Source organism: Protopterus annectens, chromosome 7.part1 (assembly GCF_019279795.1).
Source record: "Protopterus annectens isolate FY-2018-M chromosome 7.part1, PAN1.0, whole genome shotgun sequence".
Taxonomy (NCBI): Eukaryota; Metazoa; Chordata; order Ceratodontiformes; family Protopteridae; genus Protopterus; species Protopterus annectens.
In genome coordinates, this window is record NC_056740.1 from 73,214,769 (window position 1) to 73,235,071 (window position 20,303).

Genomic DNA, 20,303 nt, shown 5'->3' on the forward strand with positions numbered 1-20,303 from the left:
CAGGTCAGTGCTGTGTTCCACAAAGTCATGGCTTGCCTGCAGAGGGGGTAGGAATGTGTGCCCCCCTTTGCTTATGTACCACATAATTGTGGTATTGTCCATCTTTAGTAACAGTTGTCGTGGATGTAGTAGATCCTTGAAGGCTGTCAGGGCTTGCTGTACAACTAGCATCTCTTTTTGATTGATGTGAAGATGCATTTGCTCCTTGGGCCACGTGCCCTGAATACATTTTCCTGCCATGTGTGCCCCCCAGGTGTAATCCGATGCATCTGTTGTTATTGTCTGCCTGACTGTGGGCAAGGTGAAAGGCTGTCCCTTGTTGCGGTGACAGGCCTGGGCCAACCATCGAAACTCTTGCTGCAGGCAGGGAATAAGAGATATTATTGTTTCAAGGTTGTGGCAATGTTGAGTCCAAACACTTTTTAGATACCATTGTAGTTTCCTCATATGCAGTCTTGCATATGGAATTAGTAGAATGCAGGATGCCATGAAGCCCAGAGCCTGCAGAATTTTTCTTGCAGGGAGCTGGGTCTTTGTTGCCATCATTTGAAAGTAATGAGTCAGTTGCCTTTGCTTGTCTGGCGTGAGATAAGCCATCTGGGCAGTTGTATTTAAGCTTGCACTCAGGAATAATATCGCTTGAGAGGGCACTAGTTTTGACTTATTTTCGTTTACTGTGTACCCTAGGCAAATTAGTAATCTTTTTACAAATGCCAGATGCTTTAATAGAATGTCCTTGCTCTCTGCTTGAATAAGGCAGTCGTCCAATTAGGGATATATTTGAATTCCTTTTTGTCTGAAAAATGCAATTACTGATGCCAGGCATTTTGTGAAGACCCTGGGCGCAGTAGATAAGCCAAAGGGCAGTGCAGAGAATTGGTAATGCATTGAGCCAGCTATGAATCTGAGGTATCTTCTGCAAGATTGTCTGATTGGGACATGCAGGTATGCCTCCTTAAGGTCCAAAGTAACTAGCCAGGCCTTCTTGTCCAACATGGGTAGAAGTTGCTGCAGTGTTAACATTTTGAATTTCGGAACATCCAGGAAAGTATTTAGGATTGACAGGTCCAGTATTGGTCTTCAGTCTTTGTCCTTTCTGGGTACCAGGAAAAGTCTTGAGTAGAATCCTTGTCCCTGTTCTTGCTGTGGTACTCTTTGAATAGCTCTCATGTCCATGAGAGCAGAAATTTGTTTTTGTGCCTCTGCCAATTGGTTTTGTGGCAGGTCTGGCATACCTTTTGATTTTGAAAGGGTGTGAAAGTGGAACCTGTAACCCTGAGAAACAATATTCAGTACCCATTTGTCCTGGGTGATCATGTGCCAATTTTGTGAGAAAATTAGAAGTTATGTACTCACCATAACGTTCCATCTGAGTAGGTGACTTCATTTGGATGCAACTTGTGGGTTTCGGATCCGACCTCGGATCCGAGCCGGCATTTCAAAAGCTTAGGATCCGAGCTCCTAGCTCCTCCCTCTACCCATAATCCCCTGCCAAGCCCTAACTGACCTCAGATTGAGTTTGCCTATATAATACTAGAATAAAAAGTATCTAAATAGATGAAATAACTCTTATTGTATAAAGGTCAGGGGGATGGAGGGGGGGATGGTTGCATCCAAATGAAGTCACCTACTCAGATGGAACGTTATGGTGAGTACATAACTTCTAAATCTGAAGTAGGCAGACTTCAATTGTCTGCAACCTGTGGGACAGAGTCCCCAGCTACCTAAATCTTGGGCGGCCGTCATGGAAGGATTTTACGGAGCACCGCTGAGCCAAAGGATGCTCTCCCCCTGGAAACAACATCCACCTTATAATGAGAAATGAAGGTATGAGACGAGGCCCAAGTGGCTGCCGCGCAGATATCATCCAATGGCACTCGGGACTTCGCGGCTGAAGTGGAAACTGACCTAGTAGAGTGAGCAGTAACCCTCTGAGGAGCAGGCCTACCTGAAGTGTCATAAGCCTGCAGAATACAATTAGCAATCCATCTCGACAGTGTGACTTTGGAAACTGTTTTGCCCATAGCAAATTTAGCAAAGGAGACTAACAGTTGATCTGATTGTCTATGACCAGCCGTTCTGTGAATGTAAAAGCGCAATTGTCTATGAACATCTAAAGAATGCAGCTTATATTCTCCTTTGTTTTTATAGTTGGGGAAAAAACACAGGTAAATTGATTGATTGATTAATATTAGATTCCGAAGAAACTTTTGGAAGAAAAGATGGATTGGTCCTGAGGCACACCCTATCGGGGAAAAAAGGAGAGGTAAGGCGGTTTGACGCATAGAGCCTGAAGTTCCGACACTCTTCTGGCTGATGTGATGGCTACCAAGAAAGCAGTCTTCCAGGAAAGGTACTTAAGATCTGCAGAAGCTGCAGGCTCAAAGGGGGGAGCAGTAAGGGCCTGTAGAACTAAGGATAGGTCCCAAGGTGGTACAGCTTCTTTGACCAGTGTCCTCAACAGAAAAACTCCTTTAAGAAAGGTCTTGCAAAGTTTTGCAGTCATGAGGGGAGCTGACTCATGACCCACATGATAATGGGAAATCGCTGCCATTTGTACCTTTACCGTGGAAGAACTAGCCCCTTGATGAAAGAGGTCTGTTAAGAAGTCCAGTACCGTAGACATATGTGCCAAAAAAGGATCAACATTTTTCTGGACCGCCCAAATAGAAAACCTTTTCCATTTGCTCCGATAAACCTTCCTAGTGGAAGGTTTATGAGCCGCCACTAAAATGGCCTTGACAGGTGACGAGATACCGGGAGTCCTAATCAAGGATGGAACTGGAGGAGCCAGGCTGCCAATTTCAAGGTGTGTAGATTCGGGACCGGGAGTCCTAGAGGATGGGAAATGAGATCCGGGATCGGATCCAGAATCCAGGGCGGATTCACTTTGTGAGACCATACATAAGGGAACCAAGGCTGACGAGGCCAGAACGGGGCAATGAGAATCATTCTGCTCCCCAAACTGTTGGCTTTCTGCAAGAGCCTCTGCATCAGAGGTAGTGGAGGATAGGCATAAAGGAGACCAGGAGGCCAAGCATGCACCAGAGCGTCTCTCGGGGATTCCCCAGTTGGGGGAAGTAGAGCGAAGAAATTGTCGCATTTGGCGTTTGAGTGAGAAGCAAAAAGATCGCAACAGGGTTGCCCCCAGACGGCAAAAATCTTCTTCGCTACCAGAGGATTGAGAGACCATTCATGCGGGGAAAGAATGGTGCGACTGAGCTTGTCCGCAAGGATGTTGGATTTTCCCAGAATGTGCGTTGCTACAAGAAAGCGTTTGGTGGAAATTGCCCATTCCCAGACTCTCATGGCCTCTCGACAAAGGGGATAGGACCTGGTTCCCCCCTGCTTGTTGATGTACCAGACTGCCGACATGTTGTCTGTCTGGATCGCAATAGTCCCCGTAGGAAGAAGGCTGTGAAGTGCTTGCAACGCTAGGAGCACCGCCCTCATCTCCAGGACATTTATATGCAACGAGGTCTCTGAACTGTTCCACGTGCCTTGGACAATCTTGCCCGCAGAATGCCCCCCCCCCACCCGAGGCGAGAAGCGTCCATAGTCACCGTGGCTCGGGGGAATGTTGCACAAAAGGGTCTCCCTGCTAGAGGCTCCGGAGACTGGAGCCACCAAAACAGGGAGTCCCTGCATGCCTTGCTGACCGCTATCGGGCTGTTGAGAGAGGAGTACAGCGGGGACCACTGGACCTGTAGGGTCCATTGAAGAACCCGCATGTGTAAGCGAGCATGAAGAAGAAGTGGAATAGCTGCTGCCATTGAACCCAGGGCCCTCAGGACCGAAGCCGCCGTCAGAAACGGTTGCAGGACTGCTGTGATATGACACCTCAGGCTGGACAGCCTGACTGGGGTGAGGAAGGCCCGCATTGATCTTGTGTCCAACCTTCCTCCTATGAAATCTATAAGTTGTGTTGGGTGCAGTAAAGATTTTTCCCAGTTTATGGTGATGCCCAGCCTTGGGGCTATAAGGAGGAAATAGTCCCTGGCTGAGCACAGTAGATGCCTTGATGATGCTGTCAGGAGCCAGTCGTCCAGGTACGGAAAGACCTGCAATCCCTGGAGTCTCAGGTGGGCTACTACTACTGCTAGTACCTTGGTGAACACCCTGGGGGCAGAGGTGAGACCGAAGGGAAGGACCCTGAACTGGTAGTGGCTGGCTCCCAACCGGAAGCGAAGGAACCTCCTGGACCGTCTGTCCATCCGAATGTGGTAGTACGCGTCCTTGAGGTCGATAGAGCACATCCAATCGTTCTCCCGCAAAAGGGGGAGTATAGATTGTAGGGTGACCATCCGGAACTTTTGCTTGGTTACAGACAGGTTCAGCGGGGAAAGGTCTAAGATCGGTCTTAAGTCCCCCGTTTTCTTTGGCACCAAGAAGAAACTGGAGTAAAACCCTGATCCGGTCTGATCTCGGGGGACGCGCTGGATGGCTCTCTTTTCTAGCAGCTGCTCGATTTCGACAGCTGCTGCCTCCCTTTGGTCGGGTGGTACATCGGGGAGGCTGCGGGATCTGGGGATTTTGCTCAGGGGAATGGCATAACCTCTGGATATCACACGAAGCACCCAACGATCTGATGTGATTGACTCCCAAGAAGTCAGGTGCCTCGAAAAACGCCCCCCCGACTGCCTCCAGAGACGGACAGCTGGGCAACCCTTCAGGGCTGTTGCGTGGGTCTGTCAGAGAAAGGTTCTCTGGACCCAAAGTTCCTAGGAGCCCCTCTGCCTCTAGGACGGCGACCTCCCTGTCCTCCTCTGCCATGGAAGGACTGGTTATCCGGAGCAGGTTGGGACTGCTGCGACTTCCGGAACCACATCTTCTTCTGTCCCTTTTGGTTCTTCGAGAAGGACCTCTGGGGAGCTGAGAAGCGGACTCCAACGGCAGACAGCGTCTTCCCGTCCTTCTCGCTCTGGACTAACGTTTCGCGAACAGTTTTGCCAAACAAGGCAGAACCATCAAAGGGGGCATTCGCGAAGGTCGCTTTGAAGGGCTCTGCAAAATCACAGTGGCGGAGCCAGGCCTGACGCCTCATGACTAGGCCCGCTCCGCTAGCTCTAGCGGCTCCCTCGGTAGCGTGAGAAAATAGCCGCATAGAAGTATTGGAAACTGCTCTAAGAGTGGCCATACGGGTGGAGTACACTTGTTTGTCCTCATCCGACATGGACTCTGGGGGGGATGCAGCGTACTCTTTAATCAGGTCCCGCTGCATCCTGATGACATGTGCCATGTAGTTAAGCGCTCTCAAAGAGAAAGTTGCTGAACTAAAAACTCGCTTCACAATGCGATCCATCGAGTGGGACTCATTGCCCAGAGGATGCATAGAGGGACTCTCCTGGGCTAACTCCCTCTTCGTGGCTGCAGCCATCATCATGGCATCTACCGGGGGGCCCTTGCTCCAGTGAGTGCGGTCTGTCGGGGGGCTCAGAATACGGTCCGGACGCTTGGTTACAGGCTCAATGGTGTCCAGATCCTTCCATGCTCTGGTGGATATAAGGTCCACCAGAGGATCGGCAGGAGGGGACACCCAAGAGGTAGATGGACCCGCCTCGAATGCCTCCAAGAACACAGACTCGTCTGAGGAGGCCTTGGGGGCAGACCACCCCCCCCGATCCTTAACATCTCCATAATGTCTCCAAAGGAGACATCTTCCGGGGGTGATCTTGGGGAGCCCTCCCCTTCATCCAAGTCTGTGTCTTCGGTAATGGCCTCTGGGGAGTCCACGTGCCTCCTTTTGCACTTACGCTTCCGAGGCACTTCCGAGGGGGGACTGTCCGAGGAGTCCTCTTCAGCAGCTAGATGTTCCAAGGGAACTACTTGGGACATCGAGGCGGGCTGTCCCTGGGACCGGCTGATGGGAGCCTGGCCCAGCTGCAAGGGAGTGCGGGGTGGAGCCGTGGCAGGGACCGGGGGTCCGGTAGTCCTCAACAGCGCCCTTTCCACTACATCGAAGGCCGAGGGGGAGCCAGCTTCTCTAAGCCCGAGCCGACCCCCACTCGGATCCGGCCTTGCGGACGGAGTCGGAGCGAAACCGCCGGATCCGAGACCTGCGCTCCGACTTAGACGGAGTCGAAGACACACCAGCTCCCTCGGATCCGAGGCTCGGCCCTTGGCTCCGAGAGGTCGGGTCCGAAGTACCCGAAGCACTCAAGGGATGGGTCGGATCCAAGGTGCGCCGACCTGTCTGATCCGACCCACCCCCGGATCCAACTCTGCCCGGCACAGACAGCTCCGAACCCGGGGTGTGGGTCAGAGAAGGAGCCAAGGGGGGCGAAAAAAGGGGTTGAAGCCCCTCCAGGATGGGGGGGGGGCTAAGAGCACTCCCATTTGCATCTGGGCCTGGATGAAACGCCTCATCATCCGGTCCATGTCTGCTTCGGACATTGAAAAGGTGGATCTAGATGAGGCCACTGAAGCGGACCTAGAGAGCCGCCTCGGGGACCTCACTGAAGGGCTAGCCTCCTCCTCCTTGGGCCCAGAAGAGAACCGAGGGGAGTGGAGCCGAGGAGGAGGAGATCTAGAAGACACAGGGGAGGCCCGTTTAGATGGAGGAGCCGAGCTTGAGGTCTCGGCTCTTCGTTTGTGGTGCCTCTCCTTGTGTCTCTCCTTCTTCTCTTTCTCCCTTGTAGTCTCCCTCTCCTCCGGCTTTTTGGTGGGAGGTTGAGTCCCTGCCGGCGGAGGGGAGACCGTAGCACCCACGGAAGGCTGCTGGCTAGTAGGGGCAGAGGCCGGAGCCGCATCTGGAGGGAGAAGTCCCGCCAGAACAAGCTTCGACCTCTGCTCCCTTAAAGCTCGGGGGTTGAACCCTGCACATATGGTACAACCAGATGACAGGTGTTCAACCCCCAAGCATTTAACGCACCGAGTGTGGCCATCTGCTGGGGACAGCTTGTGGCCACACTCGGTACATTTAGAAAACACTGCCTTATGGGCTTCTGACATCCTAAGCCCTAACAGGCCTAACACACACAGTAAGAACAAACACACAAACTACGCAAAACCCGTAAAAAAAATTAACTAGGTAAAGAGAGGAAAGCCTAACACATACACTCTAATTAACTAAATATTAAAAGTTTCAAAAACTCTTATCTTAACCAGGAGCTCGAGGAGTCCGTTGCAACTTGAAACGCGGCAAACGAAATCTGAGGTCAGTTAGGGCTTGGCAGGGGATTATGGGTAGAGGGAGGAGCTAGGAGCTCGGATCCTAAGCTTTTGAAATGCCGGCTCGGATCTGAGGTCGGATCCGAAACCCACAGGTTGCAGACAAATGAAGTCTGCCTACTTCAGATGTGCTAGTTTTCCCCCTAAGGGTGCTGCCAAAAGGTAAGTGCTTGGCATTTGTAGAGGGCAGTCATTGGGACTGTTTTCTATAAGGTTGTGATTTGTCTTCTCCTCCTCTGGGGGCTGAAGCTCCCCATTGTTTAGGTCTGTATGAGCCTTGGGGCAGAGATCTGCCTCTTGGGCGTCTGAATCTGCCTCTCTGTGGCCTGTCTTGACACCGGAAAGGACCAATTTTTAGAAGGCCAGTTTCTGCTAAATCTAGGTGGCTGAATCTGTAAGAAATCCTTTACTGCCTGCATTGATTTTGCTTTATCCTCCATTTTCTTTAACACCTCTTCTGCCTTAACACCAAACAAAGTATCATGCTGTAGTGGAGCATCCAATAATTTTACTTTAACATGATCAGGTAAACTTTGTTCTTTTAACCAAGCATGCCTTTGAATGACAGAGCCTGTAACTGCGGCTCTGCAAGAAGCCTCTAATGAATCAAAACCACATTGCAGAGTATGCTTTCCCACTTGTTCAGCTGCATGCAATAAATCCTGCATTTCCTTATTGTCAGGACATTCTGAGTTTGTAAGCATTTTCTGTTTTAACAAAGTTATTAGATATTGTTGACATTTAAGCATGTGAAACTGGCAGTTTAAAGCCCTTACAGCTAAAGTAGCAGAAGTGTAAACTTTTTTCCCCATCTATCCAGAGCTCTGGAATCCCTATCAGGGGGGACAGGGTTTTTTGCAGTGGAAGCCTTAACCCGTTTGGGACCCTGAGAAATTGTTTCTGGGTCAGCAGCAGGATTTTTATAAAGAAATTTATGAGAGCCTGGGACCCTGTAGTACCTGTCAGGCTTGACTGGTGCAGGGGGGTAAAGAATCAGGAGATAAGACTGGATTCAGAGAAAATATCAAGCACAAGAGGGATAGCCAGGGGCCTGTGCTGAGGCAATAAAAGAAAGTCTCTGAGCCTTTTCTTGGATTCTGAACAATCCTGGCTCTCCCAATGGAAATGCTCCCTCATGGTGTGTAAGGTTTCCCCAAAAGAGTAATCCTCAGGCAGAGAGGCTGAAGGTATAGATTCTTCTGCATCAGAGACCTCATAGGGAGGGAGAGAATAACCCTGATCTGAAGAGGAATCAGAGGAAATAGAAACCTGGTCAGAGGAGTCATAGTCAGTGTCTTGCCTATGCCTTTTATCAGGAGAGGGATGAGAACCCCTGATCAAAGTAATTAGGTCCTAGGCCATTTTAAGCATCTGTTTCTTTGGCATGGATGACTGTCCAGGAGAATGCTGTACTTGTTTCCTTGTCTTTAATGGTGTTTTTGACTTTGCCTTGGCTGCTGTACTGGACTTAATATTTAGTTGTGAAGGTCTGAAAACACCCTCAGAAGCCGATGCCTGCTCAGCGGCTCTGGACCCATCTGAGGGAATAGTTTCCACAGGACCAATACCTTGAGTTTCCAGAGGACTAGGTGTCTCCACGTTGGAGTCGGATGCGGCCTGTGGCTCTGAGGTAGCGGGTGTCAGGGGCTGCGGAAGCGCCTCACTGAGAACCGGCGACTGGCCTAGAAGAGGCTTCGTCATCGGTTTTGGACCTCAGATGCCTGTCCTTTTCTTTGTCTTTGCTTTTTTTATGAATTCCGGTCGTCGGTTGTTCCGATGGCATTATGTAGTTAAATCTTCGGCCAAAGCAATGTAAAGCAAAATCAAACCAACGCTTAATAGTGCGTTGGTTGAATCTAGCACAAAACCGACAACTAGCAACGTCGTGGTCAGGGCCTAGGCAAGGAATACAGTAAGAGTGAAAATCCTTATGAGGTAATTGCTTCCCACAAGAAATACAATTGTTACCTTTTACTGACATCGGTCTGGATTAAGAAAAAGTTTCCCCAACGGGGTATACTTAGCTTTATTGAAGACTTGGTTCTGAAATTCGATTTCGAAAATCTCAGGAGCTGGCCGACAGGCACTTGCGAATTGCTTTTGCTTCGGGCACCACGCGGCAAGAAAGACTGAAGAAAATGGCGTCAGCTGCATCTTTTATATCCCTGGCACACTGACGTCAGGGAAGGGGCGACAGCAACCGACGCCAGACCTAGACTTTGGAACTCTGGCCAACTGCAGGTAGCCTGCCAGCAGGATAACCCAAGTGTAATGACTGCAACAGTGAAACATGATGAACATCTAGCAATTTTCAAAGACAGAAGCCAAATAAACACTGCTACAAGCCGAAATTCCCACAGGAAGAACTGTAAACACAGAAATAAAACTATTTAAATATTTTTTTTTAAAATAAGCATAAAAATAGAAAGATAATATATTGAATAATTAAATGAGAAGAAGGGGGTCCCCAAACAGGGATTATCTGAGCACTAAGCCACAAAAAAATCAGCACTGGAAGAGTCAGGGAACTTTCTTCTTTGGATTGCAGAAAAAGACTGAACACTCGCTTCCTGTGAATGCTGAAGGCTTCCTTTTCAGTATATCCTCTTACAATCATCTGTCACAGGAACAGAGAGGGAGGGGACAGTTTAAGCTTTTGAAAGCTATACAGTACTGGGTTACCTTGACAGATAACCCAAAATGCCACTGAGGCAGTGGAAATTATGACCAACATTGAAGAATGGTAAAATGTGAGCAAATTGTTTAAACTGCTTTATGATTACAGTTTTACTTACAATTTTTGCATTCTTCCCACTTTTCCTCAACTGCTGTACTGCATAAGCATGCTCTACATTATCCATTGAGACACCATTAACCATTGCAACACGATCATTTTCCCTAAAGGGAAGAAACAAGTCTAATTAATTTCTGTAATGCAATCTGGGTTTATACAACAATTCAGAAAGGATATTTAGAAGTTCCAATAAATGTCAAATTACTGTACAGATATAATATTTAGAAACCATGTACAGCAGGGATCCACTGCTACATATGGGTGTAGACACACCCACAAACTCACATACACAATACTTACTGGGGAAAAACTGAAACAAGCTATGCAAAAAGTTTGAGGATGCAAGTGAATACATCAATGATCTGCAGCAACTGTATAAGCTACTTGATGTATATCCAACTAAACTCTCCCATGACAGACATGTTAAAAATAAAAATTAAAAAAAAAAATTCACCAAATAAATACTGGACTAATGCAGCACAAACAAAGGGCTCTGAATACAGTAGGGCTGCATTCTTCTACTACTACAGCCTGCCAACGATATGCCATATAGGTTCAGAATTATATTCAGGCAAACAACCACAAGGACTTTTATAAGTCTATCCTTGAAATCCAGCTCAGCTGTGCCCCTATGTATCATGGACATTTATTAAGAGGGGGTATGTTAGAAGTGTCTATAGGTTTTGTGTGTGTGTGTGTGTGTGTGTGGGGGGGGGGGGGGTATGTCAACTTTGGCATTACTGTCTGCCTCTATCACAGACATGGGGGCCAGACCTGGTTTGAATTTACAATTTCTCATCCAATGGTCACATTTATGCTTAAAAGGGGTTACGGATGGCCTCTGCTTCACATGGATGGGGAGCCTGTTTCAGAGTACGGGGATGCATCTACATTGCCAACATGTCATTTATACCAAGCAAAATAAGCACAATCACAAAATACAAAGTTCAGTTCAGTTCATTACTGTAAGAGAATACATTAGTGAAATGGTACTTCACTGAGGGGAAGTACAGTGGTGTGAGTAGTCACCATAACTGGGTATATATGATTCAGTACAATATTTTTAATAAGAATAAAGCAGAATAGAATAAGCTAAAGAAACACCAGTCCTCTAGGCAGGTCTGAAGAGCAGTAGGATATCCACAGGGAAGGGGAGGCTATGTCTGACTAGATGGTCACCTACATGAAGTACAGTAAACAGACACGGCATAACCAGCACCATTTTATTTTACTACTATCAAAGGAAGAGTAGCAAAGGATGTTACCAATGAATGTTCTGCTTCCAAATCTACTATGTAAGAGTGTAAAGTTTCTACTACCCTTTACAAACCTGTACAATAGAAAGACAAGAAAAGTAGTTATGTACCGTGATTGTAGACATTCAAGCAGATTGTTACTGCAGTACGGAGTCTTGGGATTTCCTCCCTGCAGGAGTCTGCAGTCAACCTAAACACCACAGAATTTCACCATCCCCTAGCCAGCAGACACCTCCTCTGTCCATCAGTAGTATAAAGGAGTCAACAGCCGGCAACCTAATCAGGTCTTTCTTGTCACAGGGACCAAGGGTCCATCTGTGTGTCCTAGGCATACATAACAAAACATACTAAGGATTCTGACTAACAATAATGGGGAAGCATGGGGGGGGGGGTTGTTAAGGCATAGTATCCACCCTAACCCCAGGCAGTAAGAGAGGGGCGGTGGGTGGGAGGGAAAGGGTACTGCAACAGCAATCTACTCAAACATCTACAATTATGGTAACTTTCTAGCACAACTGTATTATGTTCATCACAGTGACTACTGCAGTACAGAATTATGTGAAGACTCCCAAAGCTAATCATGAATGTTTGAATATCAAGAATTCAGGGTCAGGGAGATAAAGCTCTACAGAATGGAAGAGGCAAAGCCAGCTCTGGCTCTGGAGATGGTCAATGTATGAACAAATGACAAAATGTTTGTTTCCAGAAAAGATTGAGTAGTGCTCCCTTTCAGGAAAGCTGTGTTTGCCACTTTTCCTCTGGTAGAATGTGCCTTTATGGCGACAGGAATTTGTTTGCCATGATGGTAATATCAAAAGGCAATGCAGCTGGCTATCCACTTTGATATGGTCTGTTTACCTACAGGCTTGTCTTCCTCGCCCTCACCAAAAGATACCAGAAGTTGGTAGCTAGAATCTCAGCTGCCTGTGAACATCCAATAAATACACAATTCTCTTTCCCTTGTTTGAGAGGTTTGGGAAGAATAGGAGGTGAATGGCCTGGTTAAGAGTAAGCTCTGCTACAACACTGAGCATAAAGGTAGAAGAAGTCATTAGAGTGACTTTGTCTTTATGGAAGATTAGGAAGTGCTCAATGCACATTAGTGCTTGCAACTCGAGTGTTTTGCTAGGTGAGTTTTTACGGGTGCAAAGGTGTTAAGCTCAAAAGAAAGCAGATAAGTTGGAAGCATAGGATAAGACATTTTTTTATAAGTGCAGACTGGTACTCAAGGACCTGTGGCAAAGAAACCCTTGAATAGAAATCCTTTAGACTGGCACTATACAGAAAACCTTTTCCACTGAGCAACATATGACTTCTTGGTACTTGCTTTTCTGGCTTACTTGAGACGAGATGTCACATCCTCAATAAATTTAAGTCTAGTATCAACAGAGGACAAATTATCCAACATGTAAGGTTCAGAGTTTTGAGATTAGGGTGAAGGACAAACTTTCATTGGAGTGAGGTCCACAGACATTGGCAAGGATGTGGTCTTCTTCCCACTGCGTGAAAGCTGGGCTAGTGTGGTACAGTCAAAAATCATCTTTGGCTCATCTTCCCTGATCTTTTGAAATACCATGAGGATGAGGGGCAATAAAAGGAATGAATATAGAAAGAGTCCTATCCAAGAGAAAGAAGGGTCCTGGAGAAGAATTTCCTCGGTTTTCAGTTCGAGGTAGATGAAAAATGGACTACTACATGTATACCCCATAGGTGGACCCCATTGAGAAAGATCTCTTTTTTCAACATCCATTTGTTTGGGTCTAGAAGACATCTGCTCAAGTTGTCTGCAAGAAAGTTCTTCTTCCCAGGGATGTAAGAGGCTATCGGTGATAAATGCAGTTCTTTAGCTAGCTGGCACAGTTCCACTATAAGCCTGCACAGATGGTAGGGACTGGGTACCCCCTACTTATGTGCCACATGACTGTGGTATTGACTGCCAGGATTCCAACTGTCCTAACATGAGCAATCAGACCTAACCGTTCTCAATGGTCTCCCTGGCTGTGAGCTTTATAAGAGCCTACTGCCCCCCAAGCTGTTTAAGGATTAACAAGGTCATATCATCCAAGTTGTCAATTTGAGAGTTCCCAGGTTTGTGTGTACCACAGACCTCTTGCGATGAATCAGGAGGTTCACATGTAGAGACAGAGTGCATGATTTCTCTCTTGTAATCTCCATTAGGAGGGAGAAACAGTGCTGCCTCAGTCATGAGGGCATCAACAAAATCATCTTTAACTTCTCCCTTGCTTACTCTGATCACCTTGGGGGGGTGGATGATTGTAGGGCAAAGCAGACAGACAGATGCTTTCCAAACTGAAGAAAGCCAACTACAGCTAAAGGTCTCGTCTGTTGCTCTGCAGCACTATATTTGAAGGTATTTCTTGCTCAGAGAAGCAAAAAAAAAAAAAAAAGTCTGTTGCTGGGTAAAAGTTTTAAATTTCAAGATTCATAAGTACAAGTACAAGTTCAAGAACAGTGAAACTCCAGTTCAAGAAAACCATGTCTACCTTTTCTCCCAGGTATGCTGATCTCGGTGTTAGTAGCAGGTCCTTACGAGTGCAGCCCCCACACACACACACACACACACACAGAGTGGGGAGTAAACAGGGGGGCTTGCCCCATGCAAAAATAGCTTTAAGGAAATAAAAAAAAAACAGCTGTGTAAATAAATTTAACATAACTGTAGATGTTTTAATATATTACTGTTGCAGTTAGCATAAGCTAGATAGGTCCTTCCTACCACTTCAACTGTCAGGAGATTGACCAGAGCTCTGTAAAAGTACATTTTGTGTGCAAAAGGTTTTTTTTTTTAGTGCGGCCATGAGGAAGGCAACAGCCCTCTGCTAGGAAACGCACCAAATGGTAACTACATATATAAAAAGGGTGGGTCAGTCCACACCCTGGCAACATCAGATGAACACAAGCAAGAAAATGGAAAAGGGGGCTCAAGCGAGGGGTGGCTACTGCAACAGTGATCTATTAGAACATCTACTGTTATGGTAAGTTTACTCATACAGCTGAACTATGTTCAGACATATCACTGTTTCAGTAGCTTAAGCTGTGTGGGTAGAATACCCTAACTTAGGGAGCAAAAGAAAAGTGGAGAAGCCCAATAAAGGAGTCCCTGGAAAATGGTCCTAGCAAAGCCTGTTCTGGACCTGGAAAAGGAATCCAGCTTGTAGTGTAAAAGCATGCACATATGACCACATTGCCACCTCAAGAATACATCTAGTGTGTACCCCTTTCCAAAAAGCCACTGAAGAACCCAAGACATTATGGAGTGGGTTATAACCCTGCCTGGAAGTAACTTATTATGACAAGTATAACCACCTGGAAATGGCCTGTTTTGACACTGTTGGTCCTGTCCTCTGACCTTAATAGGAAACAAATAGCTGATCAGCTTTCATGAATGATCTAGTTTTGTCTAGGCAGTATCTGAGCTGCCTGTGAATAATCAAGAGTGTGAAATATTCCTCCTCCCTTGGTCTAAGGAACACGAAATACGTCTGGCAGATTAATAATTTGCCTTAAAAAAAAAACTATGAGAACACTTTAGGCGTTAAGGTAGGATTTATCAAAGAAATCCTGTCCCTGTGAAAAATGAGGTAGGGTTGACAATATAAGAGCTTGCTACTCAGATATTCTCCTAGTAGAGGCCAGAACAATGAACAAAAATAGCCTTTCAAGTTAAGAACTTCAAATCAGCCTGAGCTGGTCCAAATGGAGACAAAGGAAGCTTCTCAAGAACAAGCGTCAGATCACAAGGAGCAGCTACCTGCTTCCTACACGGCAGAGTATGTAACAGCCCTTTTAAAAACTGTTTGAGCATTAGTAGAAGGTGGGGGATCCAATGGTAGACAAACTGAAATGGCACAGAAATGTACCTAGATAGAGGAATACAAAAGACCACTGGACAGTTAATCTCACAAATGATCAAGAACCAGAGGCAGCCAGGCCTGAAGAGGGTCCTGTTTTTTGGACTGAAACCAACAAGAACATCTTTCCCATGAAACTAACGAACAGCTTTCCCACTTGCACGCACTCAATTTCCTACTAACAGGTTTTCTCATCTCTTTTAGTACATGCTGCATCCATTGCCCCTTTTTCTGATTTTTGCACATGGGGGTCAGGATGTCACTTCAACAGTGACAATCTAGAGTCAAGGTTCACACCACCAGGTGGCTTGCCCTGCTGACGTTGTTGTTCCATAGCACACACTCACACCTATGGCCAATTTAGAGTGTCCAATCCACCTACTGCATGTCTTTGGAATGTGGGAGGAAAATGGAGCACCTGGAGGAAATGCAAGCGAACACAGGGAGAACATGCAGACTGCACAGAAGGTACCGCAGCAGAGAATTAAACCTGTGATGCAACAATGCTATCAGCTGCACCACTGCTGCCCTAGTGTCTGCTACATGACCTCTTTACAAAACGAGCCTAAAATGTATCAAAACTCTATCACCATGGCAGTTAGTTCAAGAGTTTCCAGACTGGGATATATCAAACTCCTCAGGTCTTGTGCGAGTAAACCCAGTCTGTGGGGAAGCTTGTGATAACTGCCCTTTGCCACAATGAAAAGAAGAAAGAAAGTACAGATGTCAAAGAACTTAAACAGCAGATGTCCCAGCTGATCACTGTTGCAGTTTTTGAATACTGATGGGGTTTTCTCTATATGGGAATTACAATATGTTTTGGACCCCATTCGTGACAAGGGCAGATTTTGTTTTGATATCTACGTTATATTTATTATGGTTAGCTAGACGTAAAGAATTGCATGCTCCTTTTCATTGTTCTATTGTTGCATTGTGTGCTCTTTTGAAGGAATGGCGGATTAGGTGGGGCTTTCAAGATGTTATCATTTACTGTTTATATACAAAACAATACTGCATGATGCTTTTTTGATTACGCAATTGTCTTTTATGTAACTGTATTTATACTTATTTTAATAAACCCGTATTATTCTAAGGTAACTTGACTTATGGCCAGCATAACAAAGCCAAAATCATTCCATACACTCATACTTCCAGTGTATGACCCAAGCCCATGGGCAGATGGGTACATAAGCAAACGTAAATGTGTATGATCCATAGACTAAAGCCAGGAGACCATGAAGAAGCCTGAGTAAACAGAACAAAAAAAGAGCAAAGTCATCCAAAAGGAGAGAAGGCACCACTCCACCCTCGATCCACAGGGTGCCCAAATATAAATACAAGCAGCTAGTGTGGAGGGAGGGAGAGATGCAATATTACAACAGGGATCAGAAGGCCCTCTACTGTTACGGTACGTTTTTACATAACTTACTGTCCTTCCTTACATCAGTGTTGCAGTACATTCAATTACTGATGGGCAATTCTCAAAGCTTAGAAGTTGGCAAGGTAGAAGGACTGGAGACCGGACTGCTGTCTACCAATCAAAGAAGGACAGACCTGGCAAAAGTCATCCTTGATCAAGGTTCATAGGTGTATACTAGGCTAACAACCACTAGAGCCATTATGTGCCTAGCTGTGCAGCCCAAATGTGACCCATAAATTTGATTTATATAGGGGAGATCTACTGCCTGCCTCTGACAACATACTTACCAGACCAGAAGCGTATTTCTGATCACCCATCCACTGTTCAAAGTTGCACTTAAACTGGGTTAGGAAGGAACTCTGATTCACATGTATGGGGAGTCTGTTCAGAGAATAGGAATTTCTCTAAGAAACATATCTGTCTCTGACATGTCTTACTTGTGCTGCAAAGAAATACTTGGTCTTTTGATCTAGTAGTTCTGATGATGGTGGTTTAGTAGATGTGCAAAAGGTTCATAAAAAAAGGTCCAGGAGATACCTTATATGACAAATTTTGGAAGTCTGTATGATACAAACTAAGTGATAAGTGTAGGACATTGCGTTTACTTCCCTGAATTCTTTTTGTAAGGAACCCTTCTGGATATTGCAGTTGCTGCATGTGTCTAGTCAGGTACATACCAAAGGGGACATTATACTCTATTAGAAGACTGATGAGGGCTGAGTATAGTGATACAATGACCTCTCTGGACCTAAATGGCATGCCCTTACTTATAAGTTTAACAGTATAGTACTACCTTGGGCACATTCTGATTGAAGGTTAAGTTACTATCTACATGAGTTCCCAGAGTAGTGAATCAACTTTTAGGGTTGCTTCTGATTGAAGGTTAAGTTACTATCTACATGAGTTCCCAGAGTAGTGAATCAACTTTTAGGGTTGCTTTATTGATGACATAGTTACCCAGGGTGGCAGACTTCCCAAAAGTTACTATAATGCATTTCTTGGCAATTGGTTTTAAGCCATGGCTTTGGCACCAAGCATCTGTTTGTGTTAGACCTTCCTGATGTTAATGCTCAGCGGTGCTCATCATTTGGCAACTACACCAGAGAGTTCCAGTAAATCTGCTTACAGCTAAATCAATTGTCTGCTAAAAAGATGAAAATTAAGTACTAGTGTGCACTTCTATTGTTAATTGTGATTGCATTTCACCATTTTCCTGTGATATTTGCTGTATTTACTGCACTTAAGATCAAAAAAGTATTGTTCTACTGCTGTTTAAAGTACTTATTACATTGTAAGACAGTCAAGACTGTTGTATCTAGATTGTGTGGTCTCCTTACACTTGAGCTCCAAAACCTGACCTGTTACATTAACTATTTTTTTCCTGCACACCTGTGGCAGACGTGTGCTGATCTAAACCTTCTCAGCTGGGGATTGCTGGTGAAAGACTTGCTGTGCGTTTTCCTGATTGGTAGTTAGCTTAAAACCTGTTTTGCCTGTATAGAAGCCTTGCTGCTCTCCACACAGCAGTGCCCTGTGTAGATGCAAACACCTTGAAGATAGTTATTCTAGGGAAATTTTATCACTGAAACCATACCCAGACTCCTGCTGCTCTGAGAGCAACTAAGTTCAATGCTGAACAGCATTGCTCTGATGGTTAGACTACAAAAAGTATAGTTCCCACTTATAATTTCTGTGCTACCTGCACAGTCCAGTCTAATTAACCAAATCCTTTCCCTGATAAAACCTACTGTAAGAACTTGATATCATGGATGGGCAGTTTCTTACCACCTCTGTAGCCTACCTGATGGACAACGGCATCTTGAGGCAATGTAGCAGTTCTCAAGTATACAGACAACCACTTAGTCCTAAAACAAACAAATACTATATGTGAGAGATGTACTTGTACTATCAAAATGCAAGCCAGACTCATATACAGACAAATCAAATGCCAAACAGGTTGTAAGCACACACACATCACTTCCCTCAATAAATAAAGATTTGGCACATTTCTTTCTGAAATTGGAGTGCCTTGGTTGCTGTAGCATAGCCTAGATTCAGGCATCCTGAATCTAGTTTTGTTTGTATAACTTGAGCACTAATCCAGGCCATCTCCTTTTGGAGAAGGTTCCCCTGCACCCTAGTGGCAGGAGTGTGCATTTAGAACTTGTCTGATTGAAGACTGCTGGAACAGGGCTTAGTTTTGAGCATTTTTACTGGTTAATTTGGTAATTAGTTTAAATCAGTTTGCTCGTTTTCTATTGTTATATAAAAAATTGCACTTTATTCATCTGCTTTTACTATTTTGTGTTTCTTCTTACTTTATTTTGCTTTTGCTGCTTGTTCTTAAAAGTACTTAATTGCATTTATTCTGCTGCATTTATTACTGCTTGTTAGTAGCCTGATTAAATTGTAACTGTTATTCTAAGCCTTTGGTTGAAGCACTTGGGCTTCAGACCAGTTACTTTACATTATGAAGGTTTGTGGTCTGCACTGTTGTGGCAGGACAATTAGCTTACATCCTTCTAAGTTGGGAGTTGCTGATTGAAGGCTTAGTGTCTGTTATTCTAAAAGTGTATTAGTTCTGGATTAAACACTTGGGTTTTGGGCCAGTTATTTTACATTAAGAAGGTGTGGTCTGCACTCTTCTGGGAGGAGAGGGAAGATTCTGCCCTTCTGAGCTGGGAGTTTCTGGTTAAAGGCTTATTGTGCCTGCTTATTTGAACTTTCTTTCTGAAATTGGTACGCATTGTTTGCTGTACCACAGACTAAATTCAGACCTGCTGAATCTAGCTTTGTTTGTATAACTTGAGCACTAATCCAGACCATCTTTTTTTGGAGAAGGTTCCCCTGCACCCTAGTGGCAGGAGTGTGCAGTTAGAACTGGTCTGATCGAAGAATGCTGGAACGGGGCTCAGTTTTTAGCTTTTTGTTGGTTAACTGGTTTAAATCAGTTTGCTCATTTACTACTGTTATTTAAAAAAAAAAAAAATATATATATATATATATATATATATATATATATATACACACACACACACACACACACACACACACACACACACACATACATACATACGTTATGCATCGCCGCTTAGCTAGGGTTAAACTATTCCTGGCACCTTAAAGTCTGCTCTTCACATTTTCCCTTAGAACTAGCCAGTTTTTTTTTTTAGTTTTAGCAAAAAAATCTGTTTCTTTGAGCTCAGCACTTGTTCAGAACTCGTTGTAAGCACTAAATAAGCTACAAATTACTACAGCACTCAACTTTCCTCACTTGTCTAAAGGAAAATAGTTTTTAGTACTTAATAAATAAAGCACCTATTCGGGCATGTCTAAGGGTCAAGCTCCTGGTGTTTTCTCCTGTCTGATGAATCTGGCCATCATGGGGCAATGCAGCAATTGCCTCATGTACACAGACAACCCTCTCCTCCTACCACCCCCAACACTACAACCTGTGAGAGATGCACTTATATAGCCAAACTGGAAGCAAAGCTCTCTTCAACCAAGACTGGACTAGACAGTCAAGAGGAGAAGGGTAAACACTTGCAACACACCACACTCATCACATAGTCCCTCAAAACCTACACTACCAAAACACAAACAAACACGAAACACACACCTACATTCACAGAGGCTCTCAATAAAAATCTGCTCAAGCAACAGAGACCTCCAAAGCAGAAATGCAAGCAACCTGCACCCCACCAACACAACCCAAATGACACACAGCCTATAAGGCATAACAACGTACCCAACACTCTAGTCATAGGTGACTCTATAATCAGGCACACTGA

At 45.2% G+C, this 20,303-nt stretch overlaps 1 protein-coding gene across 7 annotated transcripts in view; it reads right to left on the bottom strand.

The window, feature by feature from the left end:
- Nucleotides 1-20,303, bottom strand: part of TJP1 (tight junction protein 1) — a 2,268,071-nt gene that overhangs the window by 2,056,407 nt on the left and 191,361 nt on the right. For all 7 annotated transcript variants that reach the window (XM_044078564.1, XM_044078565.1, XM_044078562.1 and 4 more), the window contains exon 3: nucleotides 9,966-10,068. In XM_044078564.1, coding sequence (XP_043934499.1) covers nucleotides 9,966-10,068 — 103 coding nt within the window. The remainder of the gene's footprint in view (nucleotides 1-9,965; nucleotides 10,069-20,303) is intronic.